This window comes from Phyllostomus discolor, chromosome 5 (assembly GCF_004126475.2).
Source record: "Phyllostomus discolor isolate MPI-MPIP mPhyDis1 chromosome 5, mPhyDis1.pri.v3, whole genome shotgun sequence".
In the NCBI taxonomy this organism is placed as follows: domain Eukaryota; kingdom Metazoa; phylum Chordata; class Mammalia; order Chiroptera; family Phyllostomidae; genus Phyllostomus; species Phyllostomus discolor.
In genome coordinates this window covers 171805459-171829060 of record NC_040907.2, presented here as the reverse complement: position 1 = coordinate 171829060, position 23602 = coordinate 171805459, and the positions used below count along the sequence as shown (strand labels likewise).

Sequence of the window (23602 nt, the reverse complement as noted above, 5' to 3'; positions counted from 1 at the left end):
GCCTGGAAGGCCTGGTTTTCTTCCTCGTGGTTTTGTTCTGTTGCAGACCCGCCTGCCCCCGTCGCCCATGAAACCGCCTGGGCCTGGAGGGTTCCACACGAGAAGGTTCGTCAGTGAGTTCGTTCCTTCAACAGCAACCAGATGCACGATTTTCTCTTCCGCCTTATGTCGATTTTGTATTTCTAGAGCAACTGGGACACTTTCCCTATGTTGTTGCATTTACTCACGTAAAATGTGTAATATTTCCTTATGCATCCTCTTCGTGTGTGTAAGCTCTGTGGAGGGAACACCTCTTTCATTCGCCGTAATGGCTGTTCGTGCGTGTTTTTGTAACGTAATGATGTTATCGACTGCACCGCCCCCCACTGCTCCTCCCCCTCCGCCCCCCACCCAGCCTGCCCAGAGCAGGTCGGTCTCACATTTCCGCTGCAGCACTGCTGGCCGCTGAGCAGACCCGTGTCCCTCGCTGCCCTGCAACCCCGTGCGCCCAGCGGGTCTGGCTCCTGGTCCGCGGCTCGGCTCCTGAGGCCGGCAGTTTCGTTTCACTCGAGTCCCCGTCCAGCCCCTCCCAGTCCTGCCGGCCCTGTTCTTCAAGCAGCAGGAGCCGGCTCTTCCGCTCTTTCTTCCCAGGCACCTTTTCCTCTGCTTCTTTATCTCGGTGTTTGTTTCGCTGTCTGTCCTAGGCCCCCACCGCCTCTCAGAGCCATGGCTGCCGCTCCTCTGTGCCCGGACACCTGGATGGGCTGCTTGCTGCTCCCCTTGAGGCCTCGCCGACACCCGGGGGCGCTCGGGCGCCGCCCCTGCTGCGTGTGTGTGCGCGGACCAGGCTGGGGAGCTGTAATTACTGAAGCTCCTGCTTCATCTCCCTCTCTAAAGGTCAAGTTCATTAGTGAAACTTCTTTTATCTTGTCGTTCCAGTTTCTGGTTTCTGATGGGCTGTGCTTGCTTTGCGATCAAGAGTGAAGCTGTTGAATTGTAATAACCAGCACCGTGAACTTGGGCTGGAAGGGGAAGCTGCCTCGCAGCGCCGCGAGGGCAGAGACTTTCTGTGCATTTTGCTCATCGCCGCGACTTTGGTGTCTGGCTCGGGCCCAGCCCGTGGCGGCTGGTGCCACAAAAACGCGAGCTGGTTGACTTTGTAAAGAAAGAAAAGATGTCATCGGGTGCTTCCTCCAGGGCAGGCCACAAGCTGAAGATGTCCTGCGTGTCTTCTCCCTGGGCTCTCACAACACACCGCGAAATGGCGTGGTCCTTTCTCACAAACGGGGAAACTGAGGCATGGCGAGGGTAAGTGACTTGTCAAGGTCACAACCTTTATAAGGGGTCCAGCTGGATCCGAGGCCACCGGTGGACGCCCAAGAACATTCTCGGAGCCTCTGCGGCAGTCACGCCGCCGTCGCCGAAGGCAGGTGTACTGACGACGGCACATGCCGCCTTCACTGGCGCGTCCGCAAGCCAGCGCTGTCTCTGTGATTCATGACGGTGGGCACGGGAGACTGTATTAGGCAGATTTTTTTCTAGAGCTTCTATACAAAGACAAATAACCCAGCTTTAAAATGAGAAGAAGATATAGGTAGACACTTGTCCAAAGAAGACAGGCACATGGCCAACGAGCGCCTGAGAAGGTGCATGGCACCGTGGGTCTTCGGGGAAATGCGGGTCGGAACCACACTGAAGTGCTGCGTTGCCCCCACCGGGAGGCCGCAGGGAAGCAGCTGGGCAGCCACAGCAGAGGGCGGGGGCCCCCACACCCTGCCGGTGGGCGCGGCTGTGGTGGACAGCCGTCTGGCAGCTCCACGGACAGCGGGGTCGCCGCAGGACCCAGCAGTCTTGCTCCCAGGTGTGCGCCCATGAGAAGGAAGACCCGTGTCCGCATAAAACCCCGAGCACCGGTGTTCACGGTGGCACCATGCCCTAGAGCCAAGGGGCACACACCGCCCGAGTGCTCACCCGCCGAAAAATGGATGCGCCCTCCGCGGTCTACCCACTCGACATGAGTATGCACACAGTGAACGCTGTCAGCCGTGGGAAGAGATGGAATCCCGACACGCGCTGCCACGTGGACAAGCCTTGAAGACGTGGTGCTCACACCAAAGCCTGCCCGTTGTCTGGTTGCAGTCACGTGACGTGTCCAGAGTGGGCAGCTCCGGAACACACCTATTCACGGTTCCCGGGGCCAGGGGCATTGGGGGGGGTGCGATGGGGAGTCATGGGTGCAGGGCCTCTTGTGGGCATGACGCCACGTGCTGGAATTAGTGGTGAAGGTGGCACAGCTTTGTGAATGTACAGAAAGAACTGAGTTATATACTTTAACAGGGAAACTTTATGGTAAAGGAATTATATCTCAATAAAGCTGCTGTTTAAAAAATCATCAACTGCACGGGGGGGAGGGTAGCTCAGCCCCACTAGGCGGGGTTTGGTTAGAAGAGGGCCGGATTGGGCGCCAGAGATCGGAGGTCTCAGTGACAGTGGCATGACTGAGCCAGCCCGACCCTGCCACACCTAGGCGGGAGCCCCTGGGGCAAGCCCCGCCCCCTCTAAGCCTCCTTTCCTCTCTTAGTGAGGCAGCAGGTGAGGATGCGCGAATATTTCAGGCGGCCTGGCATCCGTGTGCCTGCACCCTGCAGGGGACAGTGTCCCTGGCTCTGCCTGGGTTCCGGGTCTGCGGTGGCGGGAGGGCCAGGGAGGGACCCCGCGGCGTTCCGGTCTGTGCTCCACTCAGTAACAAAACCGCTCACGACTACAAGGCACAGGGCACGAGAGAGGAGCGGCCTGTGCTCACCCCCAAAAAGGCCAGTCTGTCCCCCACGAAGGGGCCAGGGCCACTGCAGAGCGAGCACCCGGGCCGAGCCGGCTCTCCCCTGGAACGCTGGGCTCTCCGATCTGGTCTGGCGACAGCAGCCCTTGAGTCACGCAGCTCCTTGTGAGGGGAGGAAATGCATGCTGACACTGTTACAGGGTGCAGTCAGGAGGGGGGACCCCAAATAGGCATTTGAAATGGGGTCCAGAACTTAAGGTGTCCAGGAGATTTTTTGGGATGTCTCCAATCCCCCCCCCCCCCCCCCCCCCCCCCCCCCGCCCAGGGTGTGGGTTGGGGGAAGGGACAAATGAAGCAGGGCCATTGAGAGCTGTTTTGCATAGCAACAGCCTTGCAGCTAAGCTCTGGGTTGGTCATTTAACATATCTATAGCCTTTGGCTGGTTGCATAGATATGTTAAGTAGCTGTGATCAGCTCTAAGCCAGGGGAATGGAAGTAACTTCCCCACCCAGATGTAACTGGGGGCGGTGGGCAGGTCCCCTGAGTTACAGCGCCTGCGTGGGAGCTCAGACAGGATTGGCTCCAGGACGTGAGGCCACACCTGCCCAGACTCATGATGGCAGCCCAGTAAAGCTGGAAGGATACGAGTTCCGGCATGTGAAGCCGAGTGTGGGAGGAGTCGGAAATGGGGCTGCAGAGGAAGATTGGCCGAGGGGATTTAAAACCCAGATTTGGCGGCCATTGAGAAGGAGAATGATGCTGCTTTAGGAAGGAGAGCCATGCGCAGCCCTGGGGAGGAGAACCACGCAGACTTGACGGAGTGGAGACTCCCACATCCCAGAGAGAGGGAACCACGCGGCCTGGCAGAGTGGGGACCCCCACAGCTTTAGGAGGGGGAACCACCACCTGGTTTTAGCAGAGATCCCGGCGACTCAGCTGAGGGTGCCAGGAATCCAGGGAGGTCTCCCAGTCGAAATGGAGTTCTAACTGGGAAGAACCAGAGGACTGCCTGAGCCATGGACTTCTATTTCCTTTCCTGAGATACGGTACTCTGGACTGGGCAAAGGGGGAAGGAAGGAAGGACTGTGTGTTTGTGGGTGTTTTAAGGGACTTTGGGATTTTGGTAAAGACATTAGGTCACTACTTTAAGTTTGTATATAGCATTAAATAAACGTTTCCTTTCCTTTTCACAAACCTCTGGCATTGAGAGACGTCTTTCCTCGGGCGGCAGACATAATGGACCGGGACCTCCTTTCAATAATAGTATATCGTCCCAGGCCCCCCTTGTTGTGTTCTGTAACAACACCTCACGAAAACATTTGCACGGCTTGTTTGTGTAACGAGCCCCGAGCTGACAGCTTCGCTCGCTCGGTCTCACTGGAGCGCGGGGCTTGCAGCAGGCCTGACGGGGCTCCGTGGGCGCCCCTGCTCCCTCCTCGGGTATCGGTGGTTGTCTAGCCCCGGGCAGAAAGCAGACGATGCATCTTCTCCCGTCCTCCTGCAGGAAGCTGCCCAGGTCCTGAGTGTGGTGGTCAGCATCACATGGCAGCCTGGATCCTATTTAGAGGGGACACCGGGGGTGTCTTTCTGGTCACCGCTCCTGATAGTAGGGGTCCACAAAGGTCACATCTGAAATCAAGCCGCTCCGTGACTTCCAGTTCACAGGAACCCAGATTCCGGGTCCGTGAGTTTGATGCGAGAGCCCCTAACTCTGCGGACAGGGCCACGCCCCGCTTTGGGAAAGATGCGAGCCAGATGATGCAGGGGTCGCCACCTTGCACGCAGACCCCCTCCCGTGCTCCCTGAGCCTTGCCCTCCAGCTGTCACAGACCTGGCCCAAGGGCAGAGCTGGGGATGTCCTGAGGCCCTGCCGGCCCCACGCTCCAAGCCACGGCCATGGAGGCTGAGCCCCAGAGGCGGGCTGACTCGCTCAGGCTCACAGCCGAGTGGGCGGGAGGCACGGAGCCCCGTGTTCTTGCTGCCCATCTGGTCCCTCCTGCCATATTGCGCTGTGCATCCCTTTTACGGCCAAGAGAAAGGAGAAGCCGTTCTCTTTCCACCTCCATCACCGCTTACTCCCTGCCCAGGCCCAGGCCCAGGCCCTCCACTCCAAGAGGCTGCATGTCACCGGGCGTACAGAGGAGCTCTTGTTCCTGCCACCAAGGCCGTGGTTGTCTGTGGCCCAGGCAGGCCACCCCCAGCGCGGGGAGTGTTTCTCTGAGCAGGGAGGCATGTTTCCTCCCTTGCTCATCGGAGCCCGCCCCCCTGGAGGTGTCGGGGTCACGTGACAGAGGCCACCTGTGCGTGACTGCTGACCTCCGCCAAGGACGGAAAACAAGACCCGCTCACTCCCTCTCCACCGTGCACGGGGGCAGCTTTTTAAAGAGGACTTTTAACCGTCTCCTAAAATTGCCCATGTGTCTCTCTCTGCCTGACCTACCTCTCACAAAAAGGACTCTTGTGTTGGCTGAGAAAATGCTAGATAAGGCCAAGATCGGACCACACGGAGAAGGGCCGAGAATTCGGAGCGGAGACGCAGAGGTCCCCGCACGGCCACGTTCACGGCAGCGCGGCTCCCAGCAGTCGGCAGGGGAGGCGGGAGCCACCCGTGTCCGTGGGCGGGTGAGTGGAGGGGCAGCGTGTGCTCCGTGCCCAGCAGAATATTGCTCAGCTTTGCAGAGGAAGGAGACTGACACGGGCTACGGCCCAGATGAAACGTGAGTGAAGGAGCCAATGACAAAAGGACAAGCGCTGTGACTGCACAGACGTCACTGAGGTCCCCAGAGCACGCCAGCCCCCAAGAGGCAGGAAGTAGACTGGCAGGTGCCGGGGGCGGGGGGTGGGGGGGGGCAGTTATCCTGCGGTGGGTGCAGAGTTTCCGTTTGACAAGGAGGAAAAGTGGCGTGGACAGGAGTGGCGTGGACGGGGGTGGCGTGGATGGGGGTGGCGGTCCCACAGCAGTGTGGCTGCACCTCACCCCTGAACCAGACGTGTAGAAATGGTCACGAGGGGCCCTTCCGTGGTGTGGATTTTACCACAGTGAAGGAAAAGATAGCCATTCAAGGTCACAGTCAAATCCACCTTGTTGTGTCTCATTTCCCGGCGAGGACCCCCGGGCCGTCTTCGTCTCTGTCACCCTGGCACCCAGCTCCGGTCCGAGAAGACATTGGGTGCTCAGTCAGTGGGAGCTGAGTGGGGCCGTGGCGTGGCCACGTTGACGCTGTGTGCGAGGGCCAGGCACCAGCACTTACACACGTGCAAGGTTACACTTGGTTGCACAGATGTGCCTCCAGGGGTCTCACCTGCCCTCCAGGGAGACCCCTGCCCCACCCCCCGACAGGCAGACCTGGGGCCACACCCGGACTCTCAGTTTCCAGGCATTTCAGAAATCAGCGAGAGCCCCAGTGGCTGCAAAACGAGTGGACAGGCTTGCAAAACATCTCTATCACCCACTGCGGTGTTCTGGGAGAGATGAGAGTTCTGTGTGCAACGGTGGCTCATAATAATTATGTCACCCACTCTCAAGGCCCGTTGTGTGACGGGCCCCGTGTGACACCCGAGAACACCTGCACTGACCTCGCTTGGCCGTCCCAGCCTGCCCGGGCGCCTCTCTGGCCGAGGAGCGAGCAGAGGCTCCTCCCAGGCCAGCTGCTCTGGAACGTGGTGGCACCAGGTGTCAGCCCCGCCCCAGTGCCAGAGCCCAGGCCGCTCCATCCGCTCCCACAAGCTTCACGAAGGTGCCGGGCTCTGTGGCCTCTGCCCCTCGCCCCCTTTTCTGCATGCACAGGGGTCGTCATTATTGTGAACTTTCGGCTCAGGCTCACTGAACATGGGGCTCACTGCCTCCCCTGCACAGCGGGGTAGCCGCAGTGCCCACCCCGTTAGGCCACCGTGAATGTTAAAGAGATGCCGCTCACACCCAAGGTCTGCCGTGCAGTTAGCACTCAGCGTGTGTCAGCACTGGCGGTCGATGCTGTAGCCACAGCGACCAGCCTCTGAGCACCTTGGGGTCCTCTGGTGGCATCCGCGCTGGCCCGGTGTTTATGAAACTGCTTACCAGCCTGCTGTCCACGTGTGTCCTGACCCCAGTTTCACAGCCTGGAGAGGCAGAGCCCTGCCCTCAGGAACCGGGGCCTCGCCCCCGAAAGGCACGGCGTCCTGCAGCCACTTGCGCACCCTTGGCCGTGGCCGCTGCAGGCTCACCGACGCTGGGATCCGTCTCTGCCAGCGCCGTCTGTGGCTCCGGCTTCGTGGTGCGGTGACTTCTCCTGTTCGTGACTTGCTGCCTTTCCAAAAAATAAAAAAATCACAGTTTCACCGGGGTTTATCTGTGCTGTGCATTATAAGCTCCCTCCAATGTGTTTGGGTATAAATTACCGAGCAATATTCATTATAATTTCCTGTCAGGTGTTTTATTAAACTGTCTGAGAACCCGTCCATCCGGTCATGGCTCGCAGGGCAAGCCGAGTGTCCCACCGCCCAGTGTCCTAGAGGGACCGGCGTGGGAAAGGTGGTGCCGTTCATTGCGAGTAGGTTAAACAAATAACCATTGCGATGTCATCTGGGTGCACTTTCATACCCAAGGAAACGTTTGCACAGTACAAGTGCTTCTTGGCGAGAGGACCGGCACCCTCACACCCGGGCGGAAAGGAAACGAGGACTGAGACATTGGGGGGAAGAGGGGGCACGAGCGCCCCACGGGAAGCGGGAGACAAGACACTTCTTTGTCGGGTCGCGCTGTGCTCCGCGGGGAACTCGGAAGCGATGGTCTTGCCGGTGTCCTCCACTTGTCAGAGGCGCCTCCGTCCTGAACATCAGAGGAACGGTTTCTGTCCCCGCTGACGCGAAAGGGCACCAAGGCGGGCGTGGCCCCGCGGCCTGGTTGCCACGTCAACGTGCTGGTGACATCATCGCAGGCGGGAGAACGGTTTGCGGTTCCTCGGCTCCGGGCGGAAGGCGGGGGCCGCAGTGTTCCGAGGGGAGTTACGCGGGTGCACTGTGGCTGACGTGTCTCTCGTTTAGCTGACCATGACCTCGTCTTTAAAAGACCTTTGAAACGGAGAAAAATGCTCCTGGGGCGCCAGGGGGATCCGATTGAACAGCCCGAGGAAGGTATGTTCTGCTCCACCCCCCCCCGCGGATGTGACTCCATGGAAACGTAGAGCAGTGGCTCACACTGGCAGCGCTCAGCCGGCGTGCTTGGTGGGCCCGGCACCCCAGCACGCCGCCCAGTGGGTGCCAGGCAGGGCGGACGGGACACCGTCTGAGGGTCTCAGTCCACTGGGGAGACTGACTCACGAATGGTCGGCACGGGGCAGTGTGCCCAGTGCACCCTGGGGGCAGGGGCTGGGCAAGACTGTGGCCTCAGGGACTCTCCGGCCTTCAGTTTGCGGCCTGTGGCAGAAACAGCAGAGCTGCCTGGCCTCTGAGCCCCTGCGAGTCACTGGGCCCACTGTGGGCTGCCGTGCACAGAGGCCCAGCCCCCACAGCCACGCTGTGAGCCCCAAGGGGTGGCTACCCTCCCGAGTGAGCTCCAGGTGCTCCCTTCTCAGCGGGGCACTGAGGTCGGGGAGGTCATGTTGACCACCCAAAGCTGGACCTTGGGCCTGGGCCGCCGGACCCCACGCCACAGCTCCGTCCAGCGTGTGTCCTGCAGGCGCCCAGGCTCTGCCCATCCTCCGCCTGTTTCCTTTCAAGCAGGACAATCTCTTCATGCGGGGGGGGGGGGGGGGGGGCGGGGGTGTTAACCCTGTGAAAAGACACTCAGAGCCCCCCTCAGAGTCTCCAAGGTCGGGTAGGTGCGGGTGAGTCTGAGGCAGAGCTCTGGGGAGGGGCGAGGGCGGGGAGCAGCCCCGTGAGCACGCTCCGGTACAGCCCAGCCTCCCTGCGGCAGGCGGAGGCAGCTGGCCGGGCCACCTGGCCGGGCCACCTGCTGTCTCTCTTCTGCAAACCGAGGCAGGTGCAGTCTGTCCTGGTTTCTGCTGTTTCCTGTATTGGGGACATGAGCCCCCCTCCACCCCCCATGAACTGATCCATCCCAGCTGCTGGAAAATGCCAGCCCCCCCCCCCACCCTCGCTACCTCATTCTTGCTGAGCTGCCCCTCGTGCCCACCTGGTTTGTCTGGCTCGGCGATGCCAGTTGCCACATGCTGGGGGCCTCTATCAAGGTGACGGTTATGTGGCCAGGTGGGCAGGGACAGGGCTGTGTCCTCAGCACAGGCCAGGCGCTGGGCTGAATTCTCGGTGTGCGTCATCTCGTCACTCCTCGTAGCCACCCTAGGACACGGGGCTTCCGTTGCCTCCCACACAGGGGGAAGTCGGACTACAGTTGCTTAAATCGCCCAGATGGTTAGTGACGGAGACGGACTTGAATCGGGGTCTTTCTTCCCTCCGAGTCTCCGTTCCTGACCACTCTGGGGGTCCGCCTCCCGATGTCTGCGGGGGACGTTGACATTGTGCATCAGGCGCCCTCATGGGTGGCATTAGTCACTCCTCTGTTCCGCTGAAAAACAGGTTTATGACTCTAAGTCCCAGCCTGACTGGCTTTGTGAATCCCCTCACCTGTGTGCAATTGTTTGACTATTACTGCCGTGGCTCATACATTCCGGATCCCTTCCTTTCAGTGAGTGTTGCCTTGTGCTAGAACTTTCTCGTGTTGCCATGTACACTTTGTAGCCATCGTGTGAAAGGCCGTACATTTCGTCCCATGCATCGGCTTCTAGCTCCCCAGCCAGTCTGGGGTCACGCACCTCCGTGGCAGAGCGGACTTGGCCAACTCGATGAGGAACCTGGAGATGGGGAGGTGGTCTTGAGTTGTCTGGTGGGTCCGGTGCAGTCACTAGGGTCTTTGTCAGAGGGACAGGAGGGTCAGAGAGAGAAGGTGGTGTGATGGTGGCCGCAGTGGCCGGCGTGAGGTGGGGCTCATTGCCCAGGGTCACAGGTGACTGTGGAAGTTGCAAAAGGCAAGGGAATGGGTTTTCCCGTGGAGCATGCCCCGTGGGAGCAGCCCTGCCCACACCTGGGTGCTGGCCCGGTGGGACCGCACCTCTGATCTCCAGAGCTGTAAGATGGCACATTCGTGCTGTGTAAGCCCCTGTGTGTGGTGGTGGTGGGGGGGGCTTTGTCACAGCAGCTGTGGGACACTCATGCCCAGCCCCTGCCTGTGGGTCACGGCGGTCTCCCTCCTCCCTGCTGGCAAGGACAGCGGTGTCACGTTCTGAGCACTGTGCTAAGGGCTGGTTACGTGGCTTCCTCTCCAGTCTCCTCTCCACGCTGTTTGCTCCTGTGCTGGAAAGTAGCAACACTGCCTCCTTTTGCCTAGGGGTATGGGGCAACCAGTCCGGTCCGGACAATCTGCAGGCTGATGTTACAGAGAAGAAATCTGGCTTCACCGAGGTAACATTTGTTTCCAACCTCTAGAATAGTCAGCAAAAGGCAGCCAACCACAGAACGGGATCACTGGCCTCCCTAGGATGAGCTTGCATTTCGTTCTGCTCAGCCCAAGGTCAACGGGAGGCCTCAGGAAATCTCCCCACGCTGACCGGGACCTGGGACATCACAGCGTGCAGCGCGTCCCAGCACGCAATGCGTCTGCTCAGTGCTGCTTCTGCAACCTGCACGACGGCGTGTGAACCTGCAGAGTCACGGGAGGGTGAAGCGAGTGCCTCTCAGTTTTAAGCCCCAAAGAACCTGCTGGAGACCGAGAAGGAAGCCGGAGAGCATCATGTGAAGGTGGAGGACAGGGGCTTGGAGATGCAACCGCTCGTGGGGCCCGTGGTCTCCAGCAGGGAGGGAGATGAAAGGTCCTATTTACAAAACAAAACGCTCTGGTTCTGGAGAACAAAGGCTTCTGAGCACAGTGCTTAGCAGAGCCCGGCCACCCCTGCCAGGCTTTCTCCCATTGGCTCACTCCGCCCTCCCTGCAGCCCTTGGCAGTGAGGGACGGACGGACGGACGGACGGACGGCCCTGGCACCGGCTCTGCAGATGCGGAAGCTCAAGTGCAAGCTCCTCCAGCCCTTGGCTCGCCCCAAGCTCTCGGCTCATTGGCTGCCTGGCTCCGGCGCTCTGTCCTTACCTTGCTCTGAAGGACACGTTTCAGTCAACAGGATCTAAAACGCGGACTTTCCTGCCAGAGAGAGGCGTCGGGGACGTTGGTGTACAAGACAACTGTTGTCTCTTGCAAGTGGGCGCTCTGCCTCCAATGCTGGGGACTTCGAGGGACAGCGGAATTATGTGAACTGTGCTCTCCAAACAGATAGATGAAAGCAGCGAGGTGTCTGCAAAACGTGTTTTCTCCTAAAATGCTTGTCACGGGTATTATGCTTGGGTTTAGCTCTGTGTTGAATAAAGCCGACGTTTCCCCTGTGATCCCCGGCCTGGAGTCCCGCCAGGTGGAGAAAGGATGCTATTCCGGGCCCCGAGATGCTGTCCGCAGTATTTAAAGCCCTTTCCCCATGGAAGCGGCGAGCTCACCGTCTGAAGGTGTGAAGATGCGTGGTGTCACTAACTGGCTCCTGGGGACCGAGATAAAGATGGTGGGCCTGGCCCAGATCGGGGGACCCCGCTCTTCTTCAGGAGGACACCAGCTAAAGGTGTCTCGCACCTGCTCTTGACATGGGCAGGCAGATCTCAGCCTGTTCCTGTTGATGCTCCAATTAATCCATGTGGCCACTATGGATCCAGAGCTGGGGGCCATGGGACTGGGTGTCTGTGGCACCCTCACTCTCGCACTCACACCGGCACATCTGCTTTGGGAATGACCCGGGTCATCGGTTTGACCCTATGGGCAGTGTGACTTTGAGATGGCCCTCCTCCCTTTGAGCTGTTGAGGCCTGTGCCTGTGCATACTCATCAAATGACGGAGCCCTGCACACCCAGACCCTCTCGCTGTGTCTGCCCGGAGCCCGCCTCTCCCGCTGGGCCAGCACGAGGTCCCTGTCTCTTTGCAAAATCCACGGAAGCTGCAGACGTGACCTACGGCGGGCGCTCCTCCAGCCAGACAGTGAATCAAACGGAATGAACTAGGGAACCGAGTTTTCTTCCTTCAAAAGACAGTGCTTAAATTTTCCTCTTAACAAAAGTAATGGCAACTCCATGCAGGCACTTAGGGAAAAGCAGAAATAGATAAATAAGGAAACATTCGTATCTATTTATCTCCATTAGTTTCCTCATGCGTTTCCTTACACGTGACTGTAACAGCCACAGCTTTTGTAGCTGCGGGCACGTCCCCTGTCATTTAAACTCTTTGTGATCATTTTTTTTGTGTGTGTCATTTCTGCAGACGGTGATAATGCATTTCTGTAGGCCGTGGTGTGCTTGCCCAATCCCCTTTCAAAAAGCCTGGATTCTTGCCAGCTTTTCCCGGCTGTGTGTCACCCTGCACCGAACCCCGTGCTTTCTAGTAAATGCACGGGCAGACGAGGTTCTGCGTGGACAAAAACACTCCTATTTTCCCATTTGTCTGAAAATCCTCTCTCCCTATGGCTACAAACCAAAGCGGATGCATACACTTGAAAACACCCTCACAGTGGGGATGAGATGCCATGCCAATTCATCCCAACTGTAAGGAAGGACGTTTCAAAATGCCTGCATCTGCCTCGGTTTGTAGCAATTGGAGGGATGGCACAGGGGCGTGCCCGGAGCAGGCACGCGTGCAGCTAATGTGGAGGTGACCACGGCATGTCTATGGGGAGATGGGACCAGAGAATCCTTCTGGCAAAGAGCGTGGGTGGCAGAGCAGCTGTGGAAGAGGGAGGAATCGTCCCGTGGAGAAACATCAAGATTTTGAAGCTACAGATTAGATGAGATGCTCATCCTTTGGAGAAACACGGCGCTGCGGAAATGGAAGCGCCCTCGCTCCGGGGGTTCAAGACCCGCCTACTCTCTGGCCGTCCACTTGGACTCGTGAAACAGCCCCCTCCTTCGCAGCAGGCCTCACGGCACAGACACGCGGTCAGGAACGGTCAATAAAGCGGATGAGATGCCGAAAGCTGTCGCCAGCTCCACAAAAGCGTATGTGAAGCATTTAAAAGGAATCCGTATCTTCAAGCAGCGTTGATGGGAAAGAAAATGTGCCTGCGTGCGCAGTGCCGGTCAGGGACAGGGGTGGGGGGGGGAGGTTTACCAGCCCGGCCAGACACCAGGTCCAGCCTTTCACTCGACCCCGCTGTGGCCTTGAGCACCCCACTTGACCTGCGAGACTGTGTCCCTCCTCTCGGACTGCTACATCAGTTTGTTTTAGATAAAAGGCCTCCTCTTTCAAAGCCATGTGCAACTCATCCAGGATGAAGGACAGAGGGAGCGACTCACTGACATCGCTTCACTGGGGAGGGTAGTTGACGTAAAGGGTGTCGATCGCTTCTTAAGGAAAGTGCGCCCTGTTTTCAATGTGGCAGGCGACTTGGGCTCATCAGACAGACCTTCCGCCTCACGCCCTCCGTTTCTCACGCCCACCTGTCTCCCAAGTAGGACCATGTGGGCGGTGAGGGAGAGGGCTGTGAAAAACGAGGAAAAGGGAAAACCGAGGAAGTCGGGCCGGCCCTCTCCCCCCGTGGGACCCTGCAGGGCCCACGAGGCTCCCCGTGTGCTGTGCCCCCGTCAGAGGCCCAGCTGCGGAGGAGCGCTGGCTGCCGGGGGAAACGGTCATGACCCCGAAGCAAAGGACAGGGCCCCTGGGCTCTCCTGTCGAGTCTTAGGAAGAGGACAGTTTGCTGTCACTCGGTTTGCATTTCTCAAAGTGTGCTCCGGGGGCCGCCCACATCGGAGTCCCGGGGTGTCTGGTAACTTGCAGCCGCCGGGGCCCCACCCACAGGTCTCTGGAGCCTGGGGAGCCCGCCCTTGCGACCTGCCGTGTGACTGACTCCCCGGCACTTCGGAGGTGGCGAGCTACCACTCCGTGTGAGCACCCAGGGTGCCCTCGGGCTCCCACGTGAGGACTGTGATCAGGTGGCGGGCAGGTGGGGGGGCCGGGGGACCACCAGCGTTACTTGGGATCCTGTGCAGTGCCGTGCACGGGCTTGTTTTACGCCCTGGAACAGTGGACATCCCTGGGGCGGGGGGAGGGGGTGGCTTGGGTCCCTGCAAGCGTCCAAGTGCTGGGTCTGTTGGTCTCCGAGCAGCCTCCTGCAGTACGTCACCCGCGCACGCGGCGAAGACAGCAGGGACGGGGGAGATCCCCCCCCCCCCGTCCCCCCAGCTCACCACGCTGTGTTAAAAACCGTGGCTCACTGTTGCGGACACACCGGTGACTGGCTATTAGAACCTGCAGCCTGCTGGTTCGGAGGCAGCAGATGCCGATCAGTACACAGACAGGGACAGGAAGGGAGCCAAACCCGGCCTCTCTCGGTCCAGCTACGCCCGCCCCCCACTCTGGTCCCTGGTTCTCAGGGCCCCTGCGCCGGTCTGGGCAGTTGTCGAGCTCGAGTGTTGGATGGCCATGGTTCTGCAGTCTGGGATCCGACCCCCTGTTGGCAGTCCTGGGGAGGCCCTGGGTTCCGGTCCGAACCGGTACAGGGAGTGGGGGACGGAGGCCGGGGGGCTCCCCGTACTCGCAGCTGCTCTCGGAGGAAAGCTGACCCACCTTCCCACGAGCCCATGCCCCAAGCCCACGCCCTCCTCCGAGCCTGTGTCGGGGGGGCCCTGGGCCTGGTGGGGGCGACGAGAGAGATCCCACAACCCTGTCACACCCTCTCCAGTCAATGGACTGAGAAGGGCCACCAGCAGCGGAGACCTCCCCCGGTCAGAGGGCTGCCTCGGAGCGCACAGTCAGCTCACACACAGATCTGGGCTCCTCGCCCGCCCTCCGGGAGGGATGCTCGGGGGGGTGTCGGGGGTAGGGTGGCAGGTCTGGGGTGAGAGCGCTGGGCACAGAGTCCCGTGGGCCCCCGAGGGTTCCCTGCCTGCTTTCCAGTGCACTGCCTGAGTAATTGTGACCCTTTTCCATTTGCAGGGGACTCTGGCATCGCCCAGGCCGACAATGATTCCGTCCACGGCCATTGCTCAGCTGATGGATGAGGGCAAGTCCGGAGAAGACGGGGCCACCCTGCCCATGCTGTGCGCGGACCCCCAGCTGCCCGTGTGGCCCGTGAAGCAGGCCCTGGCCAGCCGCAGCGGGGTCACCATCGACCGGGCCTTCGCCTTCCTCCCCAGCCAGCTAGGGGTGCAGACACCGGCGGGGGGACAAGGACGCGAGGCCGAGCCGCCCCCCAAAGAGGAGAAGCCGGGCAGCAGCCCCCGGAAGGGGTTTGCATCCATCACCATCACGGCCAGGCGTGTGGGCCCCCCGGCCAGCAGCCTGGTGTGGGGGGCTGTGGGGGACCCGCTGTGCACCAGGTGCAGGGCGCAGGACCCTCTGCTCAGGGACCCCTCCGTCCTGGCCAGCGGAGCCCATCCAGGTCGACTCCGAGGGCCTTTCGCCTGCACAGAATCCTCCAGAAACAGCTCAGTGATGAGGCTGAGGTTCCCCGAGGCCCAGCTGCAGCTGTGTGACGGACACCAGTACTGGGTCACCAGCGTGGACCACAGGGAGGGCAGGTTTTCTCCCGACCCCCCACCGTCGGCAAAGGGCCCGCTGCTGTTCAGCTCCTGCGTCCACCTCCGGGTGTCTCAGCAGTGCCCGAATGCCATCTACTACCTGGACAGGCCCCTCTCCGTCCCCATGGAGCAAACGCGCCTGGCTGGCCCCAAGACGCACAGGTCCGTCCTGTCCCTCAACCTCCGCTGCACTTCCCACCGACTGACACCAGAGGGGGCAGGCGGCACGGCCAACGCAGGGCCAATCAGCAGGGCCCTGAAGCCGCAGCTCACCGAGGGGGGCCCCGGCCTCCTGGGCCCACGCTGGACCCCGGCGGGGCCACCCACCCTGGGGCGGGTGCATCTGGGGACCGGCACGTGTCCTTGGGGCGGCGGCGCCCCTCCGTTGGACGATGCAGAATTTGCCGCCGCGGGAGCTCAGCAGATGGCGGTGAGGAAAGGGGAGGAGGCCCCTGCCACGTGCTGCCACGCCGGCGTTCACACCGACCAGCTGTCCATTCACATCCCCGGCTGGAGTTACAGGGCGGGTGAGTGACACGTCCATCCCCCGGGGGGGGGCGGCGGCCCCCACCGGCCCTCCCCACCAGCCGGGTGCCCCACCAACGTGGACAGGGAGTCTCTTCCCCAGTGCATGCTGGGTGGAGCCGCCTCATGGGCTGTGCGCCCAGGTGGCCTTGGCCCGCTTGGGGTGGAGGTCAGCGCTGCCTCCGTGTCCTTAGGTGACGCTTTCGTGCGTGGCGAGAGCTCCCTGGAAGCCGTGTCTCCAAGGAAGTCTCCAGACCCCGTGTGACAAGCAGGGAACATCGCGCCCGAATGAAGTTAGTTTAGGCCCGCGTCGTTCCGAAACAGGCCGGGAGGGACAGGCCGCCACCCACCCACCCCAGAGGTCTCCTCGTCCCTCTGGTCCCAGCGCCTGCGTGTCCCAGCTGCCCAGAGGGCTGGCCTCTCCACCGTCCGACCTGGTAGTTGGCAGTTACGGGCTGGCTCCGTAATAGAGTGAGTGAGTGAGTGCGTGTGTGTGTAGTAATTGTGGGACTTTTTCAAAACAAAGCAAATCTAGGGCCTCTCCATGCCCAGCGGCGGGATTAGAGTCTTCTGTTTCCTCAGCCGTGTTTTCTGGGGCAGCATGGCTGCATCCGTACGGCCACCCTGGGCTGGGCAGGACCCCCAAGGCTGGGTGGCGCCCCCTCCCCTCCCTGGGAGGTCAGGGAGGCCAGAGCTCCCCCTTCCTCTGTGCCAACTTGCGATTTCCTGCTTCACTTTCCGCGAGAGACTCTGGTCTAGGAATTAGTGACTCCCCACTCGGGGGGAAACGTTTAAAGATGACCGCAGCCAAACTGAAAGGGCAGCATATGCGTGATGATTTTACAGTGCAGTTTCTGTCCATGAAAGCTTTGCTAATTAATAACAATGACTGTGGAGCATTTTAAAGCCGTAATGGGCGCAGGCATACGGAAGGATGTCATGAACAAGGGTAGGTATACTGAGCACTCAGAGGCCGGTAGGGCGGTTGGACGCGGCTTCCTGATGGATGAGACCGTGGGGGCGCCCGAGAGGTGTGGACGCAGCCTGGGGCGAGAGACGCCAGCAGCGTCGGGGTTGCCGGCACAAGCCTCGCGCAAGTAGTTGAAGAGCTCGCTGAAGCCACCAGCGTCATCTTCCTTGCTGATGAAGGTTCCGGAAACACTGACCGACACTGCCATGAGCCCCGGCGGGAGCGCATCCTTGTCTTCGGGTCTCATGCTGAGGAATAATAGTGTGGGTTTCTGGCGCTCCCACCACAGCAGCGCTCCGCTCTCCAGAGCCGGGTCTCACGCCTCCGTCCCCGCGGAGGGGCGCGCCCAGGGAAAACTCCCCAGCGTGCGTCTGGCTCTGGCGTGGAGGCTGGTGCCTGTGGCCATGTGACTGGCTGTCTTAGGCACAGAATCGGAGCTAACGCTGTGTCCCTGGCCACCCTCTCCCGCCCACGGAAGAGTGCTCTACCCTGGAGGTTCACCAGTGGGGCACGTCAGTGGCCCTGAAGCCCGAGGCCTCGCCCGACTATTTGGGGACAGGTGTTCGTGGAGGCCAGGTAGCCTTTTTCAGCACTGCTGATCTGTGATGCCCTGGCACGGCGATCAGGGGCAAGCCCCCCGCGAGTGCCAGAGGCTGTCTCCGCCTCTGGGTGACCGGAGAGGGGGTGGGTTTGGTGCCCTTGGAGGTCCCGTCAAGCTTGAGGATGTTTCTGCAGTGCAGTGTTTGAGGTTCCATGTGACGCTGGGTCCCTTAGTCCTCAAGTTCAGGACTTGAGCTCCACAGAACCTCGGGCTCACCATTTGGGCCCCGGCCTCAAGTACAGGGTGGGGCCGACATACGTTTGCAGCTGTTCGAAATAAAACAGTAATAATACTAGGATGACGAACTCTGTTTTGCACACTCGCCACTGTAAACCTGCTTTCGCCGCACCGTGTGTACGAATGTGCACACCCACGCACGTCTGCCCCTGCACTTGTGAGCTCTCTCCCTCGAAGCCGATTGGCAATGACACGCACTTCTCCCCGGGCCACGAGAAGGCCACGGGTATACGGCGTCGACCCACACAGCTCTCCGCTCTCTGCCTACCATGTGCCTGAAACAGCGCTGGCTTCGATACACTGCTTACCGCCAATCCCACTCTGCACTCCAGGCCTGGGGCTGGAGCTTCCCCGGTCCTGAGACACCCAAGCCGGTGAAACAAAACTGTCCGACTTCTTAGGTGCTTTTGGACAAGATACTGACGAGCACCGTTCTCGTCCACATCCGCCCACCTGAAGCATCGATGTTCTGTGATGGACCCTCTGTTTCAAGGTCTTCTGGTCAGTGGCGTGGGACCCAGGAGTCTCCAGCGGAGTGGAGCGCCCCTGGCGATGAAAGACGCCAAAGCCCGGAGAGGAGAAACTCCCAAGGGACTTCCTGCTGGGTCACCTGTGGAGTGCCGTGTCTCCCGGTGTTCTGCCACTAGACTCTGCCCCGCGGCGGTGAGTGGGGTCATTTCATGACTCGAGGATGGGCACCACTCAAGGGACGAGGACGTCACAGACGGCGTGTGTCGGGACGAGCCCCTCCGCCCCACCCCGAGAGCCTGCCTTAGAGTCAGCTGCACGAGCCAGCCCCCGCTGGGTCTCTGCCTCGGAACACCGTGTGGCAGCAGCTCCTGCTGTTCGCAGCGCCTTACAAACACGGCGTTTACTGACTACAAAGTGATGTGCATTGTGGGTATGTCCGAGTTCAGCTGTGTCTTCGTCGTCGGTCCTTGACGTTGTTACTCCTTTTTCGCTTTTTGGAACAACAGTCATGTGAGGACGTGGCCTGCAGGACTGTTCTGGATGCCGGATTATTTCCTTTTGAAAACAAAATCCTGGAAATGGAGTGTCGGGTCAGAGCGTGTTAGCCTTTGTGAGTTTCTAGACACGCGCTGTCAAACTCGACTCCAGGAGGAGCCCCGGCGAGGACCCTCTCTGAATGCGCCTGGCCGAGGTCAGTAGCGACTCGCAACCGTCTGCAGAGTTCCGGATGAAAAACAGTGTTTTCCTCTGTCTGAGCTGGCATCTCTGTGATCGCTGCTGAGGGGGAAGACTTTGCTTTACGGTTCCTGTTTCTCACCTTGGCCGCAGCTCACTCAGTGTCGCCCACCCCTCTGTTGCCCCCCCCCGGGCCTCAGTAGTGGCAGCATTCGGGACCAGAGCACTGTCTGTGGAGCACCGTAGGGTGCGTCACAGCATCCCTAGCCTCCACCATCAGATGCCCTAACCCCCCCCCCCGCCCCGAAGTTGTGACAAACGCAAACGTCCCCAGACTTTATCTGGGGGCGGTGGGGCGGGGGAGACAAAGTCACTCTCAGTTGAGAACCAGTTGCCCGCTCTGTGCCCAAACCCCCTTCCAGCTGTGGCTGTGGGCCACCCAGTTCATGATGCTTGCCGCTCCCCAGTCTGTGAGCGACCCTCAGTGCCCCATCCCTCCAGTCCTGACTCCCAGGGATCGTGGGGCCTTTTGACATGACGTGTCGTATTGGCTATGTCCCAGGGTCCTCCTCTTCTTCCAGACAGCACTGTTGCTGAGGCCAGGCTCCAGGTCTGAGCCTCTGGCATTGACCTCTCCACGCCCAGCACGGGGCACTTGCTGGGGCCCGGGTGCGAGCTGGAGGACGGGTCATTCTGATGACCCAACAAAGCCTGCTGATGTCAGGGTCACTTAAAGCTGCCTTCTCTTTCCCGAACCCCCCCTCCCCGTGGCCATATGCAAAGCCTCTCTGGCGAGGAAAAGGCGGGGAGCCATGGGGCATCCCCCGTCCAGAGCGAGGTGGGAGCTGTAGCCTCCTCATGGGTTTTAAAATTGAGGGGGAAATGCCTTAAAGTGTTGCCTTTCTGTAAGAACTGGACAAGAACAATCAACTAATGTCATACAACAACTTTGTCGCCCTTCGGATGATCAAATTCAGTGCTAACAAACAAAATGTAGGAACAGTGTTACAGACGGTTTTTGAAGGTGTTTTTGTGTCACGCTTGGCAGACCCGGATGAGACGGTGTCGTTTCCCGGGAAACCTCCACCAGGACGCTCAGACCCTCACCCGGAGTCCCTCGCCCGGAGTCCGCGCCGTCTCTAGGGCACGCCCACGGCAGCAGCCCGCTGCCTATGCCGAGAAGGGCTTTCCCTGCTTCCTGATTAACGCCCTCACGCGTGCGGGGGTCCGGTCCCCATGACTGTGTATAGGACAGTCATTCTGCCGGGCCACCTGCTCAGGTTTGCCGAGGAGAGTGAGAGAACGGACTCGAGACCCGTGGCAGGTGGATGGGACGATGGTCAGGCTTGTGAATGGGGACCCAGTGCGCCCCGGGAATGGGAGTGGTGATGAGCGGGCTGGCCGGGGGCAGCGTCGGGGGCTGGGGAGGGGTCCCGTCTCGGTCCCAGTCCCTACACCACCAGGCGCCGACCCCGTGCTCTCTGAGGCAGGTCACCGAGGAGCGCCGGGCATTGTGGTGCATTGTGGGAACTCAGCGCCCAGTCGTTGTCGTGAGTCTTCAGTGTCACCCGAGCTGCCTTCAGGAAGTCAGTTCAGACACGATTTTGGAAAGAGGAAGTGGTAATAGCACGGTGAATTCTGCAAGGAAAAGCATTTCAGGTATAGATGACCCTAGAGAAAAGCAAAAAAAACAAAAATGTGAGAAACAGGTGATGTATTTAATTCCCTTGGCTGGATGGGGGGTTTTTTTGGTGATTTTTTTTTTTTTTTTGCTGTTTTCCAAAGTACCTTAAAGCAGAAGCTTAGCTCTTTGTATCCTGTGCAATCCTGTTTTCTGTTACTAACATTGGAGAATAAGAGACAATGATGATGGCAGGACCAGCATAAACTCGTCTTAAACTTTGTTGTGCAAAGAGTTTGTAGTTGAACGAAGAATCTTGTCCACATCACTGCCACAGGGTCATTATTTCCCGTGTTGGGTCCTAGCCACGTGAAGGCGCGGAGTACCACAGCTCACACATGTGGCATCCTAGCGCCCCCACGGGTTCAGTGGCTCTTATTGCAGGGCGTGGAAAGGCGGCCTTAAGCAGGGCAGGGCGCTGGACAGACCTGGGACGTGTTTGCACAGTATCGACGCCGGATCGTGTGCTGGCACCTGAGTCCGTGCCGCCCTGGTTAAGAGCTCTGTTCCTGACCAGGCAGGGGTGAAAAATAACGTCCCTTCTACCCACGTTCCCTCTGGGGCTCCTCTAACAAAAGACACGTTTAATAAGAGAAACACAAATATGCTCATTAACACGTGTTTGTCACATGCACGTGGGAGCTGCCCAGGGGAAAACAGGGACTCAGAGTGGTGGCTCAGAACTCTGGCTCCTACAGCATCTTCCCACAAAGAAGAGTCGGGTGGGGACACGGCAGGGGAGCAGGTGTAGGCCTCCTCGGCTGGCTCGGGGGGAGGGTGGAGATGGAAAGGAAACTAGTGGTGGGTTAGCAGACTTGACGCTGATTCCTCTGGCGGCATCTCCAGGCTGACAGGGTGTCAAGTGGTCCCCGGTGATTAACTCTAGTCCTTCCTTGCAGAGGAGAAAGGAGGGACACCTTTGTGAATTTCTGTCATGCTTGTGGGCAAATAGGGGAGGGCAGAGAGCTTCCCTTGTGCCTGTTTCTTCTCAAATAATGCTAAAATAATCCTGATGGTAAATGTTCCCTGGGGGCACGTCACCCACCGTGGAGAATCACCGATCTACACTAGGAAACCAATGATTGGTACCATGCTAATAATGAAACTATAGACTTTGTTCACATTTCACCAGCTCTTCCACCAATGCCCTTTTTCCGTTCCAGGATCCCGTCCAGGACACCATGCTGCAGTTAGTCATCATGTCTGGTTGTGGTCATTTTTGACATTCAGAAGTTATTCTCAATCTCTTTCCCTTTGTTTCCGCTGACAGGCTTAGAATAGACTTCTTTGGCTTCCGCTCCTGTCTAGCTCCTGTCTTTAAACCTGTGAGCGCGCTGGGCAGATTTCCTCAGAGGGCGTGAAGTCAGGATCTAGTTCTCCTAAGTGGTTTACCAGTTGTCCCCTCACTATCGATGAGATAATACTTGTCCGCTGGTTGAAAATGCCCATCATGTATTCAGCTGGTGCTCCAATAAGGATTTCCCTGATTTGTGCCCTTGTTTCATTCCAGAAATCCATGCCTCTTGAGTACTGGGACTCGAAAAAGCTCCAGGCTACTGTGAGTGGATTTGATGATGGAGAACCTTTTAGACACTGATGGAGAGAGACTGTCGGCACTGGGTGTGGCTCGTTTCTTCAGGGGTCAGGCGGCGAGTGCCTGGCTGCCTCCGTGCCCTCCAAAATTTGGTTTCAAAGTGCCTCCTCAGTCTAATCCCTGTCTCTCAGAACTGGGGTACCCTGGGGACCTCATGTAAGTGCTGTCACACAGCATTTGTCTTTCTGGGACCGGCTTCTTGCACTCAGTGTGGCGTCCTCACTGCTGGCCTCATCCAGGCCGGGTCGTGTTGTGCTGTGCACACGGACCACACCTCGCGTGTCCAGGTGTCTGTCGGTGGCCACCTGAGTTGCTTGCACTTCTGGGCCGGCAGGAATGATGCCGCTGTGAGCGCAGGTGCACAGGTGCGTGCACTGAGCCTCTGCTCTGAATCCTTTGGGCCTCTCGTCCCCGGCGATGGAATCGCTGGGTCCGGCGCTAACCCTGTGTTTGATTTCCTGAGAACCCCCATTCCCTTCTGCACGGCAGCTGCACCGTGTGACGTTCCCGGGAGCACAGCACCGGCCTTCCGGCTTCTCCACGTCCTTGTTCACACGCGCCACTTTCCCATCTCCTGGCAGCAGCCATCTGAGTGTGGGTGGAGTGGGGTCTCGTTGTGGCCTGGGAGCGTGTTTCCCTGAGGATGCCCGAGCGACACTGAGCACCCTCTCAGGGTCTTATGTCTCATTGGCCGTTTGGGTGTCTTCTTTGGAGAAACAGCTGTTCAGATCCGCCCTTTACTCAGGTTACCCTGTTGTTTCTACTCCTCGTGTGACAAAAGCTTTGTTATGAGTGGACGTGGAACCCTGGTGGACTTTTTATGTGCCTGTTGGGATAATCATAGGATTTTTCTGTGTGGTAAGCATGGGGAGTTACGCTGCCTTTCCTATGTAAACTAGCTATATTTCTGGTTAAAGTCTAGTTGTTCAAGATACAGTATATCCTTTAAAAGTGAGTATATTGATGGCTCCTCCTCTCCCCTCACTGCCGCACCAACTCTGGGCCCTGGCCACAGTGGGTGCCAAGACGGGCCACGGCAGGAGCAGGACAGCCTGCTGAGCCCCCTCTACTCAAACCGCCCAGGGCTGGCAGGACATGCGACAGCTTAGGCAGGCCCCGCCCTCCCTTTCAGCGTCGGTCCATGTTCTACACCTTTCAGGTCTCCCGGGACCGCCGTGGCGCATGCAGTCTGTCGCCGACTGGAACAGTGGTCGTCACAAGGCGTCGGACAGTGGACGCATCTTACACGGTCCCGTCCTGTCCTCCCTTCTTCTGACATTTTCCATTAGCAACGATACATTCAGTAAACTTTTCTTAGGTTTCTATTCTACTTCACTAATTCTGTTTTCAGCTATATTTAAAGTCATCTGTTTTCAATTTTAATTAGCGTATTTGTCATTTCCGGGCATGCTTTTTCGTTTTTTGGGATCACTCTGCTCAGTTACATAGTCTCTTGCTCTGCACTTAAAATTATAACTAACTCTTTGATTCCTTCAAACATGTCAATTATTTTCTACCCTGCACCTGGTGTTTCTAATATCGGAGGTGTGACTGGGT

General features: G+C 59.0%; 1 protein-coding gene across 1 annotated transcript in view; it reads left to right on the top strand.

Moving 5' to 3' along the window:
• The first annotated feature begins 14711 nt into the window (after positions 1 to 14711).
• The window catches only part of C5H10orf90 (chromosome 5 C10orf90 homolog), a 33583-nt gene continuing 24692 nt past the window's right edge, over positions 14712 to 23602 (top strand). Inside the window, exon 1 of the mRNA XM_028514094.2 lies at positions 14712 to 15818. Within this exon, the coding sequence (XP_028369895.1) occupies positions 14735 to 15818 (1084 nt within the window). The 5' untranslated portion in view covers positions 14712 to 14734. The remainder of the gene's footprint in view (positions 15819 to 23602) is intronic.